This window comes from Mus musculus, chromosome 11 (genome assembly GCF_000001635.26).
Source record: "Mus musculus strain C57BL/6J chromosome 11, GRCm38.p6 C57BL/6J".
NCBI classification, from domain to species: Eukaryota; Metazoa; Chordata; class Mammalia; order Rodentia; family Muridae; genus Mus; species Mus musculus.
The window spans coordinates 87,852,910-87,877,710 of record NC_000077.6 but is presented as its reverse complement, the minus strand read 5'-3'; the positions used below and the strand labels follow the sequence as shown (position 1 = coordinate 87,877,710).

Below are 24,801 nucleotides of genomic sequence, written 5' to 3'. Positions count from 1 at the left end.
GCTTCTTCAGTGCCCTGCTTACCAGGCACTGTGGTGGTGTGTCACATGTTCTACCAGGAGCTAGGGAAACCTCCACTGTGCAGGAGAAGGCCTTTAGGCCCAGCACTTGCCTCACAGGATGATGGGATTGTATCAGGAGTTCTTGAGGACTTCTTTGAGCTGCTCTCAGGGGGCTCCTTGGTGCTGAGTACAGGATTTAGGTCCCAGCTTGATTTGAGAGGGGGTCAGACGTGGCATCCTAGAGGGAGCTAGGCAAAGGGGATGGCATTCATCAAAGGGAGAGGATCATAAACAGAAGATTAGCATGGTTGGTGCTCTGGACAGGGTCCCGTAGGAGAGCAGCTGAGTGTAAGGTGAAGGGAGCACGTGACCCCAGGGGTTAGGAGAGCCATGTGACAAGCCATACTTCTTCAGTCTCCTGAATGAGCTTTACCCACTAGTCCAGACCCAAGAGGCAGCTTAAGCAACATCCCCAGAACTTGCCTTCCACAGTCAGGGTCTGTAGGGTCCCTCAGGCTCTCAGTCAAATCTTTAAGCCTAACTTGTTAAGATACCCAAATATAACAAATGTAGCAGGTAGGGATGGATCTAGAGCCCAGTGCTCTGCCCCTGGTTCATCCCCCAAACTCACTGCATTCCATCGCTAGGACCACTCTCAACTAACTGGCTGCTGTTAAAGAACTAATGACCCCTTTAGGGGAGAGCAGAGCCCTGTGGGGGTATGTCGTCCCTGGAAGGAGGGCATCCCAGCTCTAGCCTGGGGCATCTGGAGGGGAGGGAAAACTCAGCTGTGCATGGTACCGTTTAAAATCTCTTGGGATCACCATTCTGGCTCTTAAGCTTGGAAACGGAGGTCTAGCAGGGTATGTCGGGAGATCTAGTCGACCTTCATCCTTCCTTGTAACTTTGTATCCCTTGGCACACAGGTTCGGCCTCTGCTGAAGATGGGAGATAAGATAGGGGAAGCCTTGCCAACAGGAGCTTGTGAAAGGAGTTGCTAAAGCAAAATGGCTGTTTCAGGAGCAACTGTTGAGGCTGGTGGCAGAGGAGGGAGCACTGATGAGGGAGGAGGGAGCACTGATGCGGGAGGAGGGGCAGGGGAAGGCGTTGTGCAGGTTGAGGTGGGACAGGGGTTGAAGAGCCCAGGGAAGAGTCTCCTGAGGTCTAGGAAGGAATGGACATGCTCACTTGAAGGGACCAGGATAGGTTGGTTACCAGCACAGTGGCAGTGGCTTTGGAGCCAGAGACCAACACTAGCCATCCAGGCAGGCTAGGATCAACAGGCTCCTCCAGAGAAGGGCCTGTCAGGAAGAAAGGCTTGGAAGTGTGAAGGAAGGGGCTGCGGCCGACTGAGTTGAGTTCTGCCCAAGATCTCACTGCCTGTGAAAGAGCCAGATGGAGACTCAGGTCAGTCAGGCCTAGTGCAGCAATCTCTTTCACGGGAGCACACAGTAAGCCCACCACTGCTGTGCATTGAGAGGAGATCAGGGCACGCTCAGAGCCACAGTGAGCCTTTAGGTCTGGGCAGGAAGCTTCCAGCAGTTCACTCGCTGTGAGTTCTACCTGTGACACCTCACCATGACCCCAGGTGTCCCCTGAGGTATTTCTCTGGCATCTTGGAGGGAGCAGATCGCCTTAGGGAGATAAGGAGAGAACTGGATTATTGACGACTCACTCCTCTACAAACATTTAATGAACGCCTACTGAATGGAGCCTTGTGCTGAGTATTAGGGGTATGGTAATATGTCTGGACCCCATTTCTGCCCTGATGGGGAGAGAGGAACCTTTCCAAACATCCACACAAAACCTATTTTAGGGATGTGAAAATGAGTAACAATTAGCGATGGGGCCAAGCTCTCTCTCTTTGTCAGTAACGAGGTCATTCATCACTCATTGGGTGACACCTCCATCCCCAGCACTGCTTCGGGTTGTGGGGGGCAAATGCATCCATGAACCCAAGACTAGAGGTGGGTGTGGAACAAGGTAATGGTGGCTAGGGGAGCCCCCATTCTGGTGAGTTGGTAAAGTATGATGGGGGTGTTTCAATCCCACAGCGGCTCCCCCTGAAAATCAGAGCGAGGTTCCAGAGCTCCGCCTTAGGGGTTGGGCTTCTGCCAGCCAAGTACCGCCCCCTCTACTCCAAGATGGGATATAAAGTCTCTTAGCTCCTTCCAGAGAAGAGTAAGAAGAAAGAAACCATCACAGGACCTCTAAGGGAGAGAGGAATTGTACACTCACCTCCGTGGCATCTGTGGGCATTGCTTGCCTGCTTAGCTGTAGTGGGGGTTCAGCTTGCATGATGCAGCAGCTTCTGGCCCTGGTAGGGGCCTTAGCCACACTCATCCTCACCCAACACGCTGAAGGCACTGCCCCAGGTAGGAGACTGTTAGGTACCAAGGCAGAAGATTGGTCTAAAGCAAGGATGTGGAGGGAAAACACTTGGATATAGGGAGTCTGTGGTTTCTCTGGTTACTGAGTCTCCATCTTTTGAACAGCTTCCCCCAGTCCAGTGGAGATTTCAGTCCTTCGAGACTGCATAGCAGAGGCTAAGCTGCTGGTGGACACTGCCTACAATCACACACAGAAAAGGTGAGCCTGGGACTGGGAAGGTCAGTGAGGGAGGACGGGCTCTGGGCAAAATCATCTTACCCAACCTGAACCCCAAGAACTATGGGTCTCCCTGCTGGGCTGAGAATTTATGGTTAGCCTGCACCCTCCTCCAGCTTCCTCTTTCTCCTCCTCTTTGGGACAGCATCATGCAACGTCTTCGCAGTGGCTCGGCCAGCCCCATGGACCTCCTGGCCTACTTCAAACAGCCAGTAGCAGCCACCAGAAGAGTGGTTCAGGCCGCTGATTATATGCATGTGGCCTTAGGGCTGCTAGAAGAGAGGCTGCAGCCACGGGGATCTAGACCCTTCAATGCCACTGGTACTCTCTTTCCTGCTGAGTCCCTAAGGCCTGCCCTAGCCTGGGAATAGAGGAAAGCCAGATGTGGGAGGTGGGGTGAGAAGCCTAGGGGATGTTAGAGATGACAAAGGGGTGGAACTGAACAGCCCAGGTAAGAGATAGGACTCTGGACTCAGAACCCTGCCTCCCTCCTCCCCAGATGTGCTCACAGAACCACAGCTGCGCCTGCTGTCCCAGGCCAGTGGCTGTGCTCTCCAGGACCAGGCTGAGAGGTGCAGCAACAAGTACCGAACCATAACAGGGAGATGCAACAACAAGTGAGTGTTGGGACCCTGCCTCTGCTCTACACCCCCTCTCTCAGGTCCTACACCCTACTAACACCCACCTATTCATTACCCCAGGAAGCATCCCTGGCTGGGAGCCTCCAACCAGGCCCTGGCCCGCTGGCTGCCAGCTGAGTATGAAGACCACAGGTCTCTCCCCTTTGGCTGGACCCCTGGAAAGAGGCGTAATGGCTTCCTGCTTCCTCTTGTGAGTCGGAGTGAAGGGTCTAGAAAATGCTTGCTCTCTTTTAAATACAGAAGGTAAAGACAGCCCTGAGTTGTCACAGGCAAGGCTCAGCTCCAGGCTCTCCTCCCCCTGAGTGGCTGAGCGACTGTGGGTAGAGAATATACTTACCTTCTGAGACCAGTTTCTTCACCTGTGAATCGAAAAATCTAGAGTGTGTGTGAATGAAAGTGAAGTTCTTGGCTTAAACAGCTGTGTAGACCACGATCCCTTAATGTTACCTACTATGGAATAGAGTTGCTTTATGGTTCTTGTGAGAGGACATCTCTCCCCATCTCTCTATTTCCCTCCTTCCTCTCTCTTCTTCTCTCTCCCCTCACCCCATGTATGTGTGTATGTACCTGTGCGTGTGTGTCATACGTGTGTACAAGTGTGCACACGTTTGTGGAGGCCAGAGGCAGATGCTGGATGTCTTCCTTGGCTGATTGCCGCCATCATATTTTTTGACAAGGTCTCTCACCCATCCTGAAGTTTGCAATTTTGTGGAAGCTGGCTGGCCAGTGAGCTACCAGGACTGGCCTGTCTCTGCCCTCAATGCATGGGTTACAGGCATGCGTAGCAATGCTTGGCTTCTGTGTAGGTCCTAGGGATTTGAATTCAGGTCATAGCAAGTATTCCTACCCACTAAGTCATCCTCCAGTCCCTCTGTTTTATGCCTTGTGTCTATAGTCTAGACTGGTCCAAATTTAGGATGAAACTCAGGCTGATCTCAAACTCACAGCAATCCTCCTGTCTCTGCTTCCCAGGGCTGGGATTATAGCCATGAGACTCTACGTTCAGGTCAAAGTATTTCGCTAAATATAAAGAGCCATGCACCTGTGTGCCCATGATTTGCAATCTCACAATATCAACTTTCTTTTGATATGTTAATATAACAATCTCCCACCTGCCTTAATATTAGTGATAAATTTTACCCTACTGACCCTTCCATCTGTCTACCCAGATCTCTACTTATTATCTGTCACCTTGAAATCAGTCCTGTTTCTGAAGATCACCAGTTCTATAATCTGTGTCTACATATTAATATGTTTCTATCTCTCTGGCTGTGTGTACATATTAACATGTTTCTATCTCTCTGGATCAGCTGGTGGAGGGAATCTGCTGATCTGGGCCAGCCTCCTCACACTTGTTGATTTATGATCTTTCTGTGTAGTTCAGATTGGCATGTAACTCACTATTTAACAGACTGGCCCTGAATTTACAATCCTCCTGCCTCAACCTCCCAAATCCTGGGATTCTAGGCATGTGCCACCAGCAACCTCAAGCCAAGCTGGCAGACCATTGGGGCTGCATCTCTAACAACAGAAGAAGTGCCAGGAGGAGAGGGTGGATGGGAGAGAGACAGCTCTGGCAGGAGTTGGCATCCCCTGAGTCCCGGTTGGTCTTAGTACCTGGCCCTGACGGAGAGCCCAGACTCATGCCGACTGTACTTCCCTACCAGGTCCGGGATGTCTCCAATCAGATTGTGCGCTTCCCCAGCAAGAAACTGACCTCAGACCGCGGCCGGGCCCTTATGTTCATGCAGTGGGGCCAGTTCATCGACCATGACCTGGACTTCTCCCCGGAGTCCCCAGCCAGAGTGGCCTTCAGCATGGGTGTGGACTGTGAGAAGACCTGTGCCCAGCTGCCCCCCTGCTTCCCCATCAAGGTCCCTCAGCCAGCCTTCTAGGTTTCTGGGGTAGCTTCCAGCCCAGAAAGAGGGGTGCCAGAGAAATAAGCCCCATTCAGAGACCACAGATGCCCCCTGTGGTGCATGGTGGAGGGGTGGGGGGGATGGGTAGGCTTTATTGGAGTTTCATGGGGGAGATATATGAGGCAGGCCTTGACCCATTGGACTGACTCCAGCAGAGGAAGTCTCTGGGCCCTCCTTTTAGAACCTATTAAAAGCTCTTCCTGGGTTGGTGCAGTCCAAGAACCCTGCAATTCTTGCCAACTCTGGTTTGGGGGCTGTTAGCAGGGTCTTCCTCCAAACAAGGATACTGTAGGGCACTAGGTGAGAAGATGCAGAATTCAGGAAGTTGATTCGATTTGGGGAAGGGAGGGGCATGAGTATCCACATGCACATCCACACGCACATCCACAATCAGACATATTCACACACTCACACACTCACACACAGACAGACACACATTCACCTACAGGTTTGCTTCCTTGCGTGGGTAGGGAAGGAGGCACTCAGAAGGGGTTGTATGTTACAAACCCCCTTTCCTCCCTCAGAAGGGGTTGTATGTTACAAACCCCCTTTCCTCCCACCTTGGTGCCGGGGTGCCTCCTCTGGAGCTTGCCAGGTCTTTACAACACAGTGTTAGCGTTCGGATTGTACGTCAGGCATAGCAAATGCTACCTCCACCGAGTGTTGCTCAACTGCTTGGGCAACAACCTATCTCTCGGAGGGTCAGTCTCTCTCCTCCAATTAGATGAAGGTCTTCATTTTAAAAGCTTCCTCGAGGGTAAGGGGTTCATCTCAGGGGTAGAGCGCTTGCCTAGCAGGCACAAAACCCCAGGTTTAGGTCTGGGTAAGTCTTGGAGGGCTTCCTGGGGTAGGGAAGCTTTGAGCAATGTCAGAGTGAGCCTGCTCCAGAGGGGCCCCAGAGTCACTGAGAGCTCTTCACCCTAGATCCCACGCAATGATCCCCGCATCAAGAACCAGCGCGACTGCATCCCCTTCTTCCGCTCTGCCCCGGCGTGCCCCCAAAACAGGAACAAAGTCCGCAACCAGATCAACGCACTTACATCCTTCGTGGACGCCAGCATGGTGTATGGCAGCGAGGTGACCCTCGCCCTGCGGCTCCGTAATAGGACCAACTTCCTGGGGCTGCTGGCCACGAACCAGCGATTCCAGGACAACGGTCGAGCCCTACTGCCTTTTGACAACCTGCATGAGGACCCCTGTCTCCTGACTAACCGCTCTGCACGCATCCCCTGCTTCCTGGCAGGTCAGTCTACAGAGGAGTCGTCCCAGGAGGGAGGGGCATGATGGGGGTGTGGTGAGGAGACATTAGTGATGACCTCAGGAGACCCACAGGATAGAGACCCTCAGCATGGGGGGGGGACACACCTTAGGTACAGATCTGTGCAGTCATTGGGAAACCTAGTACATGGGAAGTGCCTATCCCTTGGCTGTGACCAGATGTCCCTGTTTCATTGTCTCCAGTGACAAGGCTCTCATTACCTGAATATCACTCCAGCCAACTACAGGAGTGGTCCCTCTTAAGTATCTGCCCATTGCTCCTAGTCATGGTCCAGAGACCCAAGTGAACTCAATTTTTTCTCCTTTAGGCTGGTGTGTGTGTGTGTGTGTGTGTGTGTGTGTGTGTGTGTGCACTCACACACGTGTGTTTTGTGCCTTCCTTCTGGTTACACAGTTCTGCATCTATGAGTCCCTCCATCCCTTCTGCTGTTTAGTTTGCATTCTATTCATAGTCCTTACCCCAGCCTTCCTGTGTGGTTATGATAATGACAGTAATCACTTCTGGGCCATGCCTGAACCTTCATAGCCGCCCTGAAAGGTGAGAAATATCATCCTCTGTTCACAGATCTGAGGTTGAGGCTGAGGGAAGATGGGTATGCTCCAGAGAGCAGCGCTCTGAGGGCAGAGCCTATCCTGGGACAAAGTCACTGTAACTCCTGGGTCTCTGCTCTGTCCATTTCACCTCTCTGCTTAACTAAAACTCACTCTATAAGGATTGCACAGCCATATATTCTGGGGGAGCAGCATGTACCTTCACCAAAGGCCTCCAGAAGCTTAGTCCAAACAAGACTGTGGGGGCTGGGTGGGAAGCCATTGGGTGGCTGAACTCAGTGTCCTTGCCTACTTATGGGAAAGGTCTGAGTACAGAAATGTGCTCTGCCCAATGTCCCCGCCTCCTGGATTCCTGGGAAGAGCACTAGGATATCAAATTCAAACTGGGAACTGGAAGAGAGAGAGCCCCTGGTGGAGAAACAGATGCAGGCAGGGACTTGTAGTCTCAAGGTCATGGCCCCAGGGTCATCTCCCCACAGAGTGTGGTCTGAGCTATGGGTCTAGTCTTCTTGTAGAAGAGAGCCACCAGGCAAGAAGATCAGCATCTGCCCTGTGTGTCTCACTTAGTTCTAACCTGCCCTGGGAAGGAAGGTGACTGTGGGTAGGGAGCCGCATGAGACGTAGACGGAAGCCTAGCTTAGGAAGTTTGCCTCACCTGGTCTCTGGGACCCAGACCTCAGTCTTTCCTTACCAAAAGAGACTCTTATAATCTTGAACTTGGGGGTTTTCAAGGTGACACTCGGTCAAGTGAAACCCCCAAACTGACGGCCTTGCACACGCTGTTTGTGAGAGAACACAATCGCCTAGCCGCTGAGCTGAGGCGCCTGAATCCCCACTGGAGTGGAGACAAGCTGTACAACGAAGCCCGGAAGATCGTGGGAGCCATGGTCCAGGTAGGGAGCCCAGAGGCCAGCATGAATCTGAGGGGGTGGTTCCCAGCCTTTGAGAACATGGCTTTGAGGCTGTACCCTAAGGCTGCTGAGTCTGGATACTTGGGGTGCATCTCTACTTCTGGTTCCAAAATTAACCAGGACCCCATCTATGACATTTCTTTTGATTCCAGTATCTCATCCTCCAATGGGAGATTAATGCTGCCACACTTGGCACAATGACAGCCATCACTAGTGTGCCCGAGGAGCCTTTTGAACAGCAGAGGAGAGGGAGGGCTGCAGGCCGCTCGGGCAACACTCTTCCCGTTCCATTTCTTCCAGATCATCACCTACCGAGACTTCCTGCCTCTGGTTCTGGGCAGGGCCCGGATCAGAAGAACTTTGGGTCCCTACAGAGGGTATTGCTCCAATGTGGACCCCCGTGTAGCCAATGTTTTCACCCTGGCCTTCCGCTTTGGCCACACCATGCTTCAGCCCTTCATGTTCCGCCTGGATAGCCAGTATCGGGCCTCGGCACCCAACTCCCACGTCCCGCTTAGCTCTGTATTCTTTGCCAGCTGGCGAATCATACATGAAGGTGACTGGGTTTTCCAAAGGCAAGGGGGGAGGGTCCAAGCACCCCTTCCCAGGTGGGCTGTTGTCTGCTGGTCCGGCCTCTGCAAACACCTTCTCAGGATAGTGGAAAGATGGCAGCCATCAGTGAGTCTCTCATGCCCTAAGGGAGGAGTCCCCCTCTTTTCTGCCTCACGCACTGGGAATTAAACCCAGGCCTTGTGCACGCTAGGCAAGTGATCTACCGTTAAAGTGTTTCCCCTCCCCTTTTACTTTTTAAATTTTATATAAGGGCTTTACAAAAATAGCTAAGGCTGGCCTTGAACTTGTGATTGTCCTGCCTCAGCCTCCTGAGTAGCTAGGATTATCATCGTATCTATAACACCTGGCCTGATAAAGGGGGTTTCCTAAGCAGGGGGCGGGGCAGACTGATGTCAGAGCGGTAAGTCATGGACCTGCAAGGAGCCCCACTTGCTGGCTGAGCATCGTGGGATGACCTCAGGAGCCTCTAAGAGGCGGGCCAACGCTTCCTTCCGTTTTGTGAAACCAGGTGGCATCGACCCTATCCTCCGAGGTCTCATGGCCACCCCAGCTAAGCTGAACCGGCAGGATTCCATGCTGGTGGATGAGCTCCGCGACAAGCTGTTTCAGCAAGTGAGAAGGATCGGGCTGGATCTGGCAGCTCTGAACATGCAGCGCAGCCGGGACCACGGCCTTCCAGGTGACGGGGCGCCTCACGTAGGACCGTTTTGGGGGTTTGGAGCAGACCTGGACCCTCCCTTATGACAGGAACAAGATAGCAGTGCAGAGCAGGCAAGACCTATGCGGATGCAGCAAAGCGCCCCTCCCCCCAATCCCACACTTGCTGGCTCCTCAGGTCACCCCTATCTGCTATAGATAGGCTTTAGGCTTTACGTTCTATCTGCTATAGGGGCCCCGGCTTTAGGTTCACCCCAGGACTAGGTCAGGGGACGAGGAGGTGAAGGGAAGAGATCAGAACTTTCCAAGCAGAGAAAAGCAATAAATAGCCTTACGGTCATCACATGGATGACTGTTCCCCACCTCACTGGCAACTTCAGAGAAGAAGGCTATAAAATTTCTAGGACCAGAGAGAGTGCAGGGCTCTTTGACCTGAGGGTGGAAGGCAGGAGCCAGAGAGATGGGGAGCAAGTAGATTAGGATTAAGGCCCCACAGGGCTGTTTGGTGAGGACACCATGGCAGTGTGAAGAGAACGGATGCTCATTTCGTCCCCTTTTTCCAATGACCTTCAGCGGCAGCGGGCTCAGCCATCATACAGATGGGGAGTAGTCAGAGACAGCTAGTAATCTACTCAAAGTCACGAGAATATGAAATCTGACTTCAAAATGTCTTCATTCTTCCTGGTGTTTGACCCCATTCAACACCACAAAGAGGCTTCAAGCCTGGTTGGCTTTCTCCCTTCCAACTCCAGCCTTCCTCTCTAGATAGAGCCTGAAGCCCCATGTGTCCTGGCAGAGCCTCACTTGTGTGTCAAGGAGTCAGAGGCACTTCCTAACTGCCTGCTCTGCTCACTACAGCAATGGACAGCAGGCCTCGAGACATGAGGGCTGCTTTCCCTTTCTTCTTCCTCTCCCCCCCCCTATGTACATGTCAGTGGGGCTCACATGGAAGCTAGAGGCGAATCTCAGGTGTTATCCCACAGCTGCCCTCTACCATGTATGTATGTATGTATGTATGTATGTATGTTTGTACATATGTATGTATATATTTTATTTGCTAGTTTCTTTTTTTTTTTTTTTCCAAGACATGGTCTCTGTATAGATCTAGCTGTCCTGGAATTAACTCTGTAGACCAGGCTGGCTTTGAACTCAGAGATCCACCTCCCTCTGCCCCCTCCCCCACAAAGTGTTGGGATTAAAGGTGTGGGCCACCATTGCTCAGCTCTACCTTGTATTTTTGAGGCAGGGTCTCTCACTGACCTGGAGGTCACCATGCAGGTTGAGCTGAGTTATCAGCAAATCCTAAACCTGCTTACCTCTGTCTCTCTCCAGCACTAGGGCTTTAAGTGTGCATGATCGTGTGTGTGTGTGTGTGTGTGTGTGTGTGTGTATACCTGAGTTCTGGAAATCCAATTCAAGAGGTCCTTATGCTTGTGTGACAAGCAGGGTCAGTTCCCTGGTAGTCTTACACAAGGAGCTGTTGTTGCCCCCTGCTGGAAGGCTGGCATTGCTAGCCACTCAAAATTGTCACACTGTAACTTTTTTTTTCCATTTTTTATTAGGTATTTAGCTCATTTACACTTCCAATGCTATACCAAAAGTCCCCCATACCCACCCACCCCCACTCCCCTACCCACCCACTCCCCCTTTTTGGCCCTGGCGTTCCCCTGTACTGGGGCATATAAAGTTTGCAAGTCCAATGGGCCTCTCTTTCCAGTGATGGCCGACTAGGCCATCTTTTGATACATATGCAGCTAGAGTCAAGAGCTCCGGGGTACTGGTTAGTTCATAATGTTGTTCCACCTATAGGGTTGCAGATCCCTTTAGCTCCTTGGGTTCTTTCTCTAGCTCCTCCATTGGGAGCCCTGTGATCCATCCATTAGCTGACTGTGAGCATCCACTTCTGTGTTTGCTAGGCCCCGGCATAGTCTCACAAGAGACAGCTACATCTGGGTCCTTTCGATAAAATCTTGCTAGTGTATGCAACACTGTAACTTTCTATTCCCCATAAACAGCTGTTCCCTATAGCCCATTTCAGAAATACTATCCCGAATCTGGCCTTTGCAGTCTCCTCTAGCCCCTTCCCCAGCCAACAGCAAATCTAGAATTGAACTGCCTGCTTTGAACTCCACTTAGTAGACCTTGAACAGCCGATGATTAGATAGACTTTACATTCTGCAGGTTGCTTCACAGAGGCACTGTGACTTCTTGAGAGGCACATAACACTTAGTGATAAGAGAACGTTTTCCTTAGCTGCCTGCAACACCGTGTTTGAAATTGTTGTTTATTTTCTCATTCAGTCATTCCTTCACATAGTCTTCAAATCTGATTTTTAAGAATGCTCTGAGCAGTGTGCCTATAGAATGTCTATGAACCCAATAATAATATTAAATGTCAGATCTGTGGGGCTCAGAGTTAGTAAAAGGATTGTTTGCCTTGCAAGCATGAGGATCTGAGATCATTTCCAATGAACCACTTTTTGAAAATGCCAGGCTTAGGTGGCATACTTTTGTAATCCCAGTGCTTGGGAGACAGAGACAGGCAGAAACCTGCGGTTCTCTGGCTGGCCACCCTAACTTGATGAGTTCCAGGCAAGTTAAAAAAAAAAAAAAAGAGGTAGTGTCTAGCAAATGACATCTAGTGTTGACCTTTGACCTCTATATCCACGCACACCCCCACAATATGTAAGCACACACACATCAAATCTATGTCTATGGGCTTTGAACATCAGGACACACTCCTCAGCCCAACACACACAAAACAAGACTGTCCACCTACAGTCTAGTGAGGGCAGTGATCTAGTGTTCAGACCTCAGGGATCGTCTGGTGCCACCTAGTACTGAGCACCGAATATACTCTGGAGGGACTGTGGGGAGCAGCAGAAGCTGATGGGAGACTGACAGCATGGCTCTGACTGGGCTTCCCTGCAGGATACAATGCCTGGAGACGCTTCTGTGGGCTTTCCCAGCCCCGAAACTTGGCCCAGCTTAGTCGGGTGCTAAAAAATCAGGATTTGGCAAGGAAGTTTCTGAGACTGTACAAGACGCCCGACAACATTGACATCTGGGTCGGAGCCATTGCGGAGCCTCTCCTGCCGGGGGCCCGAGTGGGGCCGCTTCTGGCTTGTCTTTTTGAGAACCAGTTCAGGAGAGCCAGAGATGGAGACAGGTAAGTGATCCGCAGCCTAAAATAACCCAGCATCAGGATACGGCATCGAGAGGCTGGACGATGGGGAAAGCATTCTTTAAAGCTTCTTTTCTCCTGAGCTAAGGGGACCTGAGGCCAGGAGGCTTCCCCATGCAAAGTGGGTCTGTGGGAAAGAAATGCTGCCCCAGGCAAGATCGGAGCCTCCATAGGCCAGAACGGCGACTGGCCAACCTCCATGTTCTATGCTAGCGGACCCCAGAAGATGTGGGCAGAAAGGGTTAAACCTGAGCTTGTGGCTTAAGACCTGACTCCTTATCTGAATGTGGCATACGCTTGAGTTCAAGTCCGTCCCTGGCCACCTAGATTGGTGTATACTTACTTCTGGGCAGTTCACTTATGTATGGAACTGGTAAGATTATGGAAAGCGGACGAGATAGAGCGCCCGGGGGTCAGACACAAGCATGGTGCTCACTGCATAGCAACTCTCCAACCTTCTCACGCCTCTCTTTGACCCATAGATTCTGGTGGCAGAAATGGGGAGTTTTCACCAAAAGACAACGCAAAGCCCTGAGGCGAATCTCTTTATCTCGGATTGTATGCGACAATACTGGCATCACCACGGTTTCGAGGGACATCTTCAGGGCTAACATCTACCCACAGGGTTTTGTGAGCTGTAGCCGTATTCCCAAGTTGAACCTATCAGCCTGGCGAGGCAAATGAGGGTTCTGCAGGTAAGGGGAGATCTGGAACAGGTCAAGCCCTAGCACCTCCTCCAGGAATAAGGCATCCCATCTGCTGCTCTACAGTTTGTCGCTAGGAAAACGGTACTCTTCCATAGTGGCTTCCAAGAACGCTAGCTCCTGGGCTGGTAATCAGTTCTGGGGTCTAAGGTTTGGTGTAGTGGGGAGAGGGACAATCAGAAGTATTTAACTGACCGCAGTTTTGTCACTGACATCCTAAAACAGCTCTTTGTTGGATAGCCAACAAATTCCTCATCCATTTCTTTCTGCTATTCCCACAGGATTCTACGCCAAAACCCCAAGCCTTGAAGATGAGGGTAACGGGGAGATCATGAGGCTGCTTTCTGCCCTGCGAACCACTGTTTCCTGCTAGAGCTTTTGCTGGTTAAACTCAGAGAAGGCTTTTTAGGTTGAGAGCGTCAAGGGTGCTATGGCAACAGGCCCACTTACCTCGGGAACCTCTTAGATAGCACATTATGAATCAGCACCAGGTGTAAGAGCCTATGAGCAGAGCCATGAGGCTTTGAGGTCCCAGCAAGACACTGCGGGAGGGCTTCCAGCACCCCTGCCCTCAGCATGACAGGAAGAGCTCACAATCCTGCCTCTTAGCCATCCACCATCTTCCTTGGGACCTGAAGGAACAGCAGCACTCTCTCTACTTCTACCAATAAAACAATGCAAGAGCAGGGCCCGCTGTCTCTCTGTTGGGCTGGGGAGAGGGAGGCCTTGGTTCTAAGCTTTGCCCTACATAGTAAGGATGAGGCTGCGATGGAGCCTGGGACTCGCCACACGGGCTCTTCTGGAGTTTTAAGAGAAACACTGTGAGGGAGAGAAAGGCAGAGTTTGGACCTCCAGAGAGAGAGAACGAGAGTCCACAGAGGATCAGTCAATATAAATACTTTTTATATGAAAAACAAACAAACAAATACAATAAAAGACCCCGCCCAGCCAGCAGGAGAACTGAGAACTCCCCCAGGCTATGTCCCAAAGCCAGCCAGCCCTAAAATGTCAGGGGACAGAGACTTAGCCAGGAAGTTGAGGCCCCTTACTCTCACCTTTTCTTGGAAGAAACAAGAGTCTAAGCTCCGGAATGCACCTTCCTCCTCGGAAGATGCCAAACTCCATGCTGCTGCTGTCTGCTTTTGTTGTTGCTTTGAGACAGGGTCTCACTATGTTGCTCTGGCTGTCTGGGAACTCACTATGTAGACCAGGCTGGCCTCAAATTCATAGATATCCTCCTGCCTCTGCCACTTGAGTGCTGGGATTAAAGGTGTGTGCACCATTACGCCTGGTTGCCAAACTCCCTTTTGGAGCCCTCTGCTATGGAGGTTCCAGGACAAACCAGAAAAGACACTGTACTGAGGAGAGGCTAATGCTGGGTTTCCCCCAGACGAGTTTCAGACTGCACGGCCTGCCTTGTTATGATGCCCGTGTTTGATAGCCAAAACATGAGCAGGGTGTCAGGTGGGGCCCCAGAGTCTCAGGCTTGACTTCTGCATGGAGGAAAGAATGTCCTGCTGAAGATGAGGCAGGGGAGCCGGTGGGAAGTTTCTAGATCATCCAGTTTGGTCGACCAATGTGGTCTCTAATAAGCAAGACAAAGTGAGAGCACTGGATGCAGACATCTTTCCCTTGCTCCACAGGCCAGGGTTGCAGAGAACTAGGTCAACGTTCCCGTGGGGCTCACAAGGTCCTGGGGGAGGCTCTCTCGGGCCTCCTGCATCCGACGCCGGGCTCGACGGAATGCTTCTGTAAGGGAGGGAAATATTGCCAGCAGTCAGCTACTGTGGGGAGGAGAAGCAAGTGGCCCTGGCCTGGGTGTCCGGGTGAGGGAATGAGGTGTCTACCTAGCACGTTGTGCGTGGAACTCTGCTGGCTGAACCCTTCCAGACGGTCCAACACACTCCGCATCTGTTTCTGGAGGGAGTTCGATTCCATGAAAGCCCTGCAGGGAAACCGAAAACATAGTCAAGGCTGCTCTCCAGCCCTCAGTGACAAGGGGCTCAAGGATCCCTAGGGGCCCAGTGTCACTCACCGGGACTGCTGCAGGCAGTGCAATCGGAAGGTGACAGTACCCGTTGTCTCAGTGCGGAATCCAAAGCGGCTCAGGCGCTCCCCCTGGGTAGACAGCGGAGACAGAATCAGTTTGTGCAGACTCTAGACTGGGGCGCTGCTGCCATCCGGATCCCTATTCTTAGGTAGCGTAGCATCATCCTACCAGGAACTTTACTTTGTCATTCAGACAGCAACACAAGGGGGGTGGGGGGGGCACCAGGCTCCACCCTCATTTGAGAATGAGCAAGAAGCAAGAATGCTTCTTGCGAGTCCACCTTGCATCTGATTACCAAGGCCTTCCATGGTGGAAAGGAGAAGAGGAAATCTCTAATTACACGACTCCCCAAGGACCTCCTCGTATAGATATTAGTTCCTCTAAAATACGGGCAGGCCTGGCAGCATAAGTCATAGGGGGGAAGGGGCTATACCATGAGTGTATGATGAACAACTAGGGTAGGGGGCTCAAACAGGATATAAGCACTCAGCCTGAAGTCTCCCCAGAGGTGAGTCACCTTGAAGGTTCCTGGTATCCTCACATAGGATGGGTCCTCCAGCTCCAGAGAGCCGCCAATGAAGAACCTCCTTAGCTCTGCCACGAGACCCAGCTCCATGGGCCTCCATGTGGAGACAGTCAGGGTGTGGGATCCTGTGCAAGGAAAGGGGCAAAGGGGCGGGGTTCCATCCCTGACTTCCCAGCAATGACCTCGGCTGGTGATGACCTAGCAGAGGTTAGCGTGGTGGGGAACAACAGTGCCTGACTGGAAGACAGGAAGACAGAAGTTCTAATCTCAGCTACTCCAGGCACCACTGTGTGCTCTAGACAAGCTTGTCAACCTCTGAGGGCCAGCTTCTCTTTTGACCCTAGTAAAACATAGAAGCAATCAGGACACTACACCTCGCAGGGGGCTGGGAGAATTACATGAGGTTTACTACGGTGCCCAGCGCACAGCAACAGGAACGTCAATTCATCCAATACCCCTGGGGCCCAGAGCACACGGTTGGTGCAGCTTCTCTCTCAAGGTCTAACCGGAGGACTGTGACATGTGACAGCCCGTCAGGTTGCTGCACTAGGTCAGTTCTGGCTTCACTCGTCTCTCATGAGAGGTGAGAAATTCTGAAAAGCCGCAAGTGATTTGTTAGTCAGAGCTCCCAGTTCCTACTCATTTCTCCTCATCAGAAGCATGAGAGCCTTTGGCAAGTGCTGGTCTTGTCGACAGGACAAAGGGCGTCGGGAGGGCAGGGACAAGAGGTTACCTGGAGTGGCAGGCAGCACCACAGCCCCGTAGCCTTCCACACGATACCTCTGCCAGAAGTCCAGTGAGAGGACCTTACAGTAGAGCACAGGCCACTCCGGGAGGGACTCTGGAATGTAAATGAGGGGGGTACAGGGTCCTTTGTTCAGAGAGGTCCCTGGCTGAACGTTAGTGAGGCTGAGGACCACAGCTACTCACCAGCCGATTCGTCCTCATGCAGAAAGAAGGCTTCGAATGTGAACGGAAAGGAGAAATAGGCCACCTTGTCCTAAAAAAGAGGAGTGTCACTTTCAACTCACAGTCACTGGGTGGGCGCAGCCTCATTGGAATGGGTTCTCGGTGTCCAGTGACGAGGTCACCTTCACACAGGGGAAAGAAACACTGTCCTCCTGGTAGGAAGCCGCAGGCAGGCAAAGGGACAGCTGAAAGTAAGCTGCTGTCAGTCTCTAAGAGATCAAAGAGTGACTCTGGCCTAGGCAGCCCTGTGGAGCCCTAACTATGGCTCCTCCACTGAGAAGCTGGCCTGATGACGTTTCACATGCCACCCACCCGGAGCTGCCATTTCCTTCCAGGCACCCTGGCACCCTCCGTACCATTCCCAGGGATTTGGTGGCACAGGCCTGGGTTACTCCCGAGAGCTGCTGGAATGGCGGGCTGGACCAGTCTGAAAGTCAAAGAGCAGACACAGTAAGCTCACTAGAGAGGGCGGAGGTCACGTGAGAAAACAGAGCCACGCTGCAAGGCTCTTTCACACAGCCATTCACCCGCCCACGCATTCACACAATGCCAATCACTATCATTTGTTGTGTCTGATGTAGGCTGATGTGTTTACAGGATGTTAGCAACCAGATTGTCTCTCCTAGAGCTAAGATTCTAGTGTGCCTATGGGTAGGACAAGAGACACAGATGTGATTTGAGCTATGGAATGGGTGCAATCGCTAGGAACACTAGAGGTAGAAAGTAACACAGGTCAGCTTAACCTCGGAGGAGAGGAAGACTTCACCCAGGAGCCTGGAGAGCCCTCAGAGAGAAGGCAGGACTATGATGCCGAGAGAAATGCTTCATGAAGAAAAGTGTGCTATGTCAGGTGCTTCAGAGAAGTCAATGTGCTAGAAGGACAGAGGCACCGTTAGAACTGGCCATGTGGAGGTGACCTGTGACCTTGAACGGTTTCAGTGAGAGTGGTCAGAATGCCCCTAGAACCATTGGAACAGAAATGTCCGAAAAGTACTTACTAGCAGCTGGCAGCTCCACAAAGAAGTGGACGTAGAGGTTGTCATACTCATAGCCTTGGGCTGAAACTTAGAGAGAAAGCGGAATGTAAGCCTAGCTTGTTCTCTTATTACCCTTACCACTCAGTCTAGTCTGTCTGTCTGTCCGTCTGTCTGTCTCTCCTTTCTTTATCTATCAGTTTTTTTTTGAGACAGTTTTTCTCTGTGTAGTCCTCGAACTCACTCTGTAGACCAGGCTGGCCTCAGACTCACAGACATCCACCTGCCTCTGCCTCCCAGGTACTGGGATTAAAGTTGTTTGTCACCACTACTCAGCAACTCAGTCTCGTCTTGAAGGGTCCAAATGCTCTACAAATAAATCCTTCTTGGGGCCCAGGAGCCTCAGTTTCCTCATCACTCAGCTTCCCAAAGACCATGCTGGGCCCAGACTAATCCAAGGTGAGTGGCTGCTCACAGCTCCATCAGACTCTTGACCAGAAGACACTTACCCACCTCTCCGTTCACAAAGAGCCGGAGGGCACCTGGGGCAATCTACAGCAGAGAGAAATGGGAGGTGTCAGGCCCAGAGGGAACCAGCGCTCCCCCCACCCCCCGCCCCCAGCCCTGTCCCCAAATCTGCAGATGACCTCACACCTGCTCTCCAAGCTTGGCCACACTCTGCACGTTCTCTCCACCCTGACACTTCTCAACAAGACGCTTTCCTATTTCTGACACCGCAGATTAGCAGCACGGCACTGAGAGGGCAGGGAGGGCTCACTAGAACTCGCGGGCAGCCAGGTTTTCTTCATTAATTGTTTGTGTTATCTGTCTGGGCGCTTTTTTTTTCTTTTTAAATACATGAGAATCTGTTGCTCATGTAGCATAAAACAATACGAGTTAATTTTCTAGAGACGGGGGCGAGGGTGAGTAGTTCTATCCTTGTTTGCAGGTCTAGAAATTGAATCCCTGGTGGTGGGGAAAACACAGACAGGACCCCAGAGTGACTGACCTAAACTGTTTTGGTTTCATTTTCTAAGATCCAAAACATCTGACCAGCAAAAAATGACAGCTCTTTGCCTATCTAAGGTGCTCTGGAACAATATCCACATGAGTAATAAGGAAGACACTTTTTATCATTATATTGTTTTTTAAATAAATTGTAAATTAACGCATGAATGCATTACCACTGATAAAATTCCCCAAACCACCAAACCCTAGAGAACAAGAAGTCAAAATGCCTGGTATATTTTTCTCACTGCCCAATACCCAATTACCACCACCCACCCAGCCTGTCCCAAGAGAGGCCAACATAGCATGTGTGCCCTTTCAGACCCGGTCTATGCGTGCAAGGACCCTCATCAAAATGCAGGGTCATGAAACTCTTCTTTGACCTCCTTTCTACCCTGCAGAGTTGGTCTTGGAGTCGTTTAAGAGAGGGAGACAGTCCCTCTATAGTCAGACACTCTCCCCAACAGCTCACAGAGCTGTGGGGAGCTGAGCTACCCACCATCTCAAAGTCTGTGCCCACGAGGCTGCTGAGGTACTCCTTGTGCCGGCCGTAAAGCTGAGGAAACAAAGCAAACCAGTTCTCAAAATTCGGCTCAACCCATCCCAGGGTTTAGTTCTGAATGGGAGAAAATCAGATACTGACATTTTAAAAAGATGTTGGTTTGTTTCAGGGCACAGGGCTGTGCCACCAGCTAGACATAAGAACTGAAGTACCAATACTGATTGCTAAGACAAGAGAACTGCTGTCAAATCAAGGCCAGCCTGGGCTATATAGGGGGTCCCCGGCTAGTCTGAGCTAGACAGAGTGAGACAGCCTCAACACATATACCTGCTAAAAGATCACTAAACTAAAGCGAAACACAGAGGCTCTGAAGTTGGCCAGCCTGGGAACGAGCCTGGCTTTCAAGTTCCCAAGCTCGATTACTTGGGTCTGTAACTTAGGGTCCTTGTTATAAAGTGGTAATAGTGTTCCCCTCACAGGGTTGTAAGAGCTTCGTGAGATGCTTGGAACCGGGCTGGCGTAGAACATAATCAACACTCAGCTGTCACGTCAGCTCTATTTCCTGGATGGTGGTGGGCTGCCCTCTCTCTCAGCAGACACCGAGACATGGTTTCAGCTCCCAGCACAGGGGCTCCTTCCTCCACGTGCCGGGAGGACATGGAATCAGTTGGTGCTTACGTCCTTGAACACTCGCTGCTCCCGCTCTTCCTCCTCTGGCTGTGCGAGGGAGGACACGTTGTCAATTGTGTATTTCCAAGCAGAAGTGTGTTCCTGCTTCTCTCCCTCAGTTTCGATTCTGTGAGGTCAAAGCCACAAAAAGGATCGTTTCTGTTGGTAAGACGTGTGGCCTTCCGGACCCAGGAATCAGCTATGCTGGTGACAAGGCTCACTTGAGGTATATGATGGAGAAGACAGTCATACAGATGATAAAACAGAAAGGGCACCAGACAACACCTATGGGATCTGGACCCATTCCTACCCTGAAGACATGGGGACCCTAACCACTCAGCTCTCACGCCTGAGAAATGGACAGCTTGGGGTGTGTTTGGTTGCTAACTCATAGAGCTGTCCTCTCAGACAAAACCAAGCACGGCTGGCCCTGGCCTGGCTGAGTCTACCTCCCCTGCACTAGCCAGTCCCCATCCCCTGCAGCACCAAAATCCTCCTCCCTCATTGACACAGCTAATGGGATTCCTGCACATTTTCCAGCTGTTCCCTAAAGGCTTGCGACCCAGAACAGAGTATGACCAAGTGCCTGGGAACTAGATGTTCAGAAGCAGGTCAAGGGCCTTCTGGGAGTCTGCTCAGCTAGAGGCAAGAAGGGCACATAGAGAGGTCTCTGCCACACTTCTTCCCCATTCCCACCTGTAGGGTCCTTTGATGCCGGTGAAGTCAGGCTTCACTGTGATCACGCCATTGCTGTCCACCTTCAGGATGCAGAGCACGTGCTCATGTACCTTATAGCCAAGCCTAAGAAGCAGGACATCAACATCAAGGCTCAGGTCACCAGGGGAAGAGAGAGGGAGTCAGCCACTTCAGGGACTGGGGAGGGATGCAGCAAGAATCTTCATGGTGGCGCTTTTGAGTAAAGCAAAAAAGAGAAAGAGACCCTCCATCCCATAGGGCTGTAACAGGAAGGTAGTGGTGAAGGGCCGGAGGAGGAAGAAGAGGATGAGGACGAGGACGACAACCAGAGCCAGCAGGGCGAAGGGTCACTCACTTTCCATAGGGTCCCAGGTCCGCCATGATGTACATTGTCTGAAGAGGAGTGTTAATAGCGTGGTTGTTCTTGATGAAGTCTTCCGAGGGTTCCCACGTGACGATCCGAGACTTGAGTTTGCTGCCCTCCCTGCGAGGGACCACAGGAAAGGGTCACTGAAAGAGATCATGAGGGGACCTCCCTCATCCCCCCGACCCTCAGTGGATGGGGAGTGTTAGTAGGAATCCCAGAGATGGGAGAGACCACGGAGACCACCTGATCGCTGCTTGTACTCACACCCCTCGCCTGTCCTGCCGCCGCCGCCTGACGTTCGCCATCCGCTCAGCCAGAAACGATGGCACCTCGCTGGCTGAAGTGGTTATTTTCTGACAGTACTGGGGAAAGAAGGCAGAGCTGAGACTGGCATGTGGTCAGAGCTATTGGGGAGAAACACCTGAAGGGAAACCTTCCTTTTGACCTCTCCTCCAGGGTGCAAACCCAACAGGTAGAACCTCACAGTTACCCGTGCTGGGGGAGGGGAGAGATGGCGCAGTCCAAGGAAGACTCCTACTGTGTCTTGGGTTTCCTTAGGGGTCTAGAGACAAGTTGTTTATGCTAACAGTAACATCAACCTGCCTTCTCTGAACACATGTTGGGTAAGTTTGTCTGGTAAATGTTGATGCTCACTTGGTGGTCAAAAGTGCCAAACAGGACACCAGTTTTCTTGAGAAAGTTCTCACTTGGGTGAGCTAGAATGAACTGTATTTTTATATGCTTTTCCAAAACAGTCTCAAATGTATATGCTGCTGTCTCATAGCTTTCCTGAAGAAAGCAGTCCAAAGCACCCACTAACACCGGCTCCCAGCAGAGCTCATAGATACAAAAATCAGAAAATACAGTCCCGCCTTCAAGGAATATATTATCTCTTCCTGAGAAGACATAGAGTAATGGAAGAGAATGTAAAACAAGCCCACAAGGGCTCAGGGACACAGGCTAAGACACAGGTATCCCCACAGCCTAATCATGTTCCTCTTCTTGCCTATAAACTCCTGACTTTGACTGAATTGTAAATGGATTGTTCTAGACCCTGCCCATCTATGTCATCAATTCCTATGCTATCAGGTCCCATGGGCCCTCTGACAGGCAGAAGGACATCACCTGCATCTGCCCACTGCAGCCTGGCTGCCAGCAGCTTCCAGCAGCTTCTAGAACCATCTATGTTCTATATCGCCCCATTTACTGGGCTTTCCACTTACAACCTAGAGCCAGCGAGGCTAGAAAACCAGGGGAGACAAACAAGAAAGCAATGAGGGCCCAGAAGGAATGATACCTCTTCCAAGTCGGTGTATCTATCCGAGTCAGTGTAAGTGAAGATTCGCCGGTTTTTCCTGCCGCCAGAATTCTCCAGTTTCAAGATCTCTTGGCGGTACTGATGATCCAGTGGGCTCTGGCACGCGGATTCATTTTGGTACAGGTCGACTTCAAACTGAGGTCACCACAAAGAAACAGATCAGCTGGGACTACCTCAAACTTCGGTTCCTGCAGCTACTGAACCAAATCACTTCTAGCGCTAGCTGACACGTTTTGAAAACCGACTGTCACTTTGTTCAAAAAATGAAGGGCAGGGGGAAAAAAATCTAAGAATATTCGAGTTAAAAGGATCCAAGCTGATGTTCTAATCCAACCTTGTTGCTAGAGATGTTATAGAGCCCGGAGATGGGGAGTGCCTTACCTAGAACGCTAAACTGAACATGGCAGCCGTTATATTACAATAGCCACATAAACATAACATAAACATAAGTATAAGCCACCACAACCTTTCCTGGAGATGAGTTTGACGGTATGAGTCACTGGCCCGGTGGGAGTCAGGTAGGTGGAGGTAGACTGAAGACAAGAAATGCTGGCTCACCTGGCTAAAGAGCTTTTCCTGCCATCCAATTACAACCTCTTCCTCCTCTTCTTCGTCAGGGCGGTGTCCACCTCCAAACACAACAGAGTGAGTCAGACCAGCAACATTTCTTCCTCTCTGGTTGATTACAACCAGTGTTCCTATTCTTGTCTCATTTGGGTTTTAAAATTTTTTGCTATTGTTGTTTGGAAGTGTCTCATTCTGCAGCCCGGTCTGACCTCACATTCCAGATCCTCCTGCCTCGGCAGAAAAACGCTGACATTACACGTGTATACCACCAGGTCTGCCTTCAAAGTCCCTACTCACATTGACCGCAAACCCCACTGGAATTTAGTGACTCACTAAGCGCTCACTCTAAACATAGAATGCAGGTGGTGGACATACTTTGGTTAATACTAGAAGCAAGATTAGGGCCTGAGGTGTCCTAATCATTACTCTAATTTGAATAAAAGGTAGCTCTGCCTTCCAAGAAACATTCTCTAGTCCCGTATAAGGCACTAGAGTTTAGCTAGAGGCTGAAGGGCCAGCCCTTCCTCAATCCTGGCTGAATTTGCTAGATAAGGACCCTGATGTTTTTCTGAAACCACCACCGAATCATCCAGAAACACAAGATGCATGATTTGTGATCTGCCAGGCTACCCTTTTTGCCTAAGAATATTTCTGAGTAGAAAGAACAATGACAAAAGCATGAAAAATTATTGGCCAAACACGACGGTCCTGTCCTTTCTTTTGGCTTTCAAGGCAAGAGGAAAAAATCATATTTTCGTGCAAACTCCTGTTTTAAAATTGTTTTTTAAGTGTATTTATACATACATTTGGAGTTTGGAACATATTTCTCTTAGAAGTCCTTTCCCCATCCCCCAAGTCACAACTCGGGTAAGATGGCTCAAGCCCCAGGATTCATCTGGTGAAGAGATAACTGAACTGGTTCGCAAAAGTTATCCCCTGAACTTCACTCTCGCACTGTGGCATGGGCGTGCACACACACACAAAAGTAAATTACAATGTAAAAAAATAAATAAATAATAAAAAATTAAAAAGATGATTGCCCAGGTTCATTCAAATGCTTCTATATTCCTCGGCTAGGTGACACTGGGCAATAAACTCAACCTCTCTGAGCCTTCCGTTCCTCCTCTGTACCTCTACTGCCCCGCACCCCTGCCTTAGTCTCAAATGAATGTAGCGTCATCACAAACACCCACTAGCAGCTTGCGGAGGCCTAAAAGTGGCCAAGTCTATGAGGTCCTTCCCCATCTGGGCAGCAGGCTGGTAATGAAGGAAGTTGCTTGATGTGATTCTTTGCAGATGAACTCTGTCAAGAGAAGAGAAGCCCCAAATACGCGTGTCAGAGACACACAGCAAGGAGATATACAGAGCATGAATCGGGGAAAGAAATCACAGAGGCAGAGAAGTCAAGGCTGCTGCAAAGAAGAGGTGGGTAGGGGCGTCTGCTGGATAAATCAGCACAGGGACCCGAGGGGTTTGAAAGTGGCGAGAACTTGAAGGGACTTGGGCAGGGTGAATCTGAAAGGTGTACTTGGAAGCTTTCAGTGGAAAAAGATCCTGATAACAAGACGCGCGCAGAGATGGCAGAGGAAGTAGTTGGGATTGTAAGCGGAAGTAGGGGCCTCTGAGCATCTAAAAGCTTAGGGTGGAATAAAGTTAGGGGGCCTCGGAGCATAAAGTTAGGGGGCCCTGAAACTGGGGTCGAGTGACTACCGGAGGCGCAGGTTGCGCACGGGGTCCCGGGAGCGATACACGGCCTCGCCGGTGTCAGTGCTCCAGACCGCTTCCGCCATGACAGCTGCTTCGCGCTGCGACCGCGCCGGAAAGCGTGGTGCCTCGTTCCCCTGGCAACGGAGACGCTGGCTTCTTAGGCAAGGGAGGCGCTGCGCGCGCAGCTCTCCACGTCTGCGGGAGCCAGTCCCTAGCCTGGCAGCGGGACCCTCAGCTGTCCTGTGTGAGTAAAGCTCACCTCCACCCAAGGTGAAAGTTGGTGCACTGCACAAAAGAGAAAACCGCCATCAGCTACTTTGTTTAGGTGCAAAAATGGTGATGGTGGCCAGAACCAGGTGACCTGAGTCCTTACTTTCTGATCAAACACTGCCTTCCACTGAACATTTGAAAACTTCGGCCTAG

At 51.1% G+C, this 24,801-nt stretch overlaps 2 protein-coding genes across 6 annotated transcripts; one reads left to right on the top strand and one right to left on the bottom strand.

Annotated features, from left to right (window-relative positions):
- Nucleotides 1-2,174: 2,174 nt before the first annotated feature.
- Nucleotides 2,175-13,714, top strand: Epx (eosinophil peroxidase). Of its 3 annotated transcripts, NM_007946.2 has the most exons (13): nt 2,175-2,375; nt 2,496-2,589; nt 2,753-2,928; nt 3,107-3,224; nt 3,309-3,438; nt 4,916-5,122; nt 6,092-6,410; nt 7,730-7,890; nt 8,209-8,464; nt 8,990-9,160; nt 12,069-12,306; nt 12,804-13,016; nt 13,307-13,713. In NM_007946.2, the coding sequence occupies exons 1-12, from the start codon at nt 2,297-2,299 to the stop codon at nt 13,003-13,005; spliced, it is 2,151 nt and encodes a 716-aa protein (NP_031972.2). In that variant the 5' UTR covers nt 2,175-2,296; the 3' UTR covers nt 13,006-13,016; nt 13,307-13,713. The 3 variants fall into 3 exon arrangements, with proteins under 3 accessions (NP_031972.2, XP_006532236.1, XP_006532237.1); XM_006532173.3 differs by lacking the exons at nt 2,175-2,375; nt 2,496-2,589; nt 2,753-2,928; ... (1 more) ...; nt 3,309-3,438; nt 4,916-5,122 and adding an exon at nt 5,302-5,924 and having other exon boundaries at nt 13,307-13,714; XM_006532174.3 differs by lacking the exons at nt 2,175-2,375; nt 2,496-2,589; nt 2,753-2,928; ... (1 more) ...; nt 3,309-3,438; nt 4,916-5,122 and adding an exon at nt 5,306-5,990 and having other exon boundaries at nt 13,307-13,714.
- A 193-nt stretch (nt 13,715-13,907) lies between these two features.
- On the bottom strand, nt 13,908-24,529 carry Mks1 (MKS transition zone complex subunit 1). Of its 3 annotated transcripts, none has more exons than XR_003949468.1 (18): nt 24,382-24,529; nt 23,865-23,974; nt 22,663-22,733; nt 22,084-22,239; nt 21,051-21,148; nt 20,775-20,903; nt 20,420-20,524; nt 19,733-19,850; nt 19,052-19,108; nt 18,058-18,096; nt 17,569-17,634; nt 16,927-16,997; nt 16,532-16,601; nt 16,335-16,442; nt 15,593-15,726; nt 15,061-15,143; nt 14,873-14,970; nt 13,908-14,774 (listed from the first exon to the last, which is right to left on the bottom strand). XR_003949468.1 is itself a non-coding variant. In NM_001039684.3 (18 exons), the coding sequence occupies exons 1-18, from the start codon at nt 24,459-24,461 to the stop codon at nt 14,686-14,688; spliced, it is 1,686 nt and encodes a 561-aa protein (NP_001034773.2). In that variant the 5' UTR covers nt 24,462-24,496; the 3' UTR covers nt 13,908-14,685. The 3 variants fall into 3 exon arrangements, 2 of the variants coding, with proteins under 2 accessions (NP_001034773.2, XP_017170120.1); NM_001039684.3 differs by having other exon boundaries at nt 18,054-18,096; nt 24,382-24,496; XM_017314631.2 differs by lacking the exons at nt 13,908-14,774; nt 14,873-14,970; nt 15,061-15,143; ... (4 more) ...; nt 17,569-17,634; nt 18,058-18,096 and adding an exon at nt 18,392-18,510.
- Between the last annotated feature and the right edge of the window lie 272 nt (nt 24,530-24,801).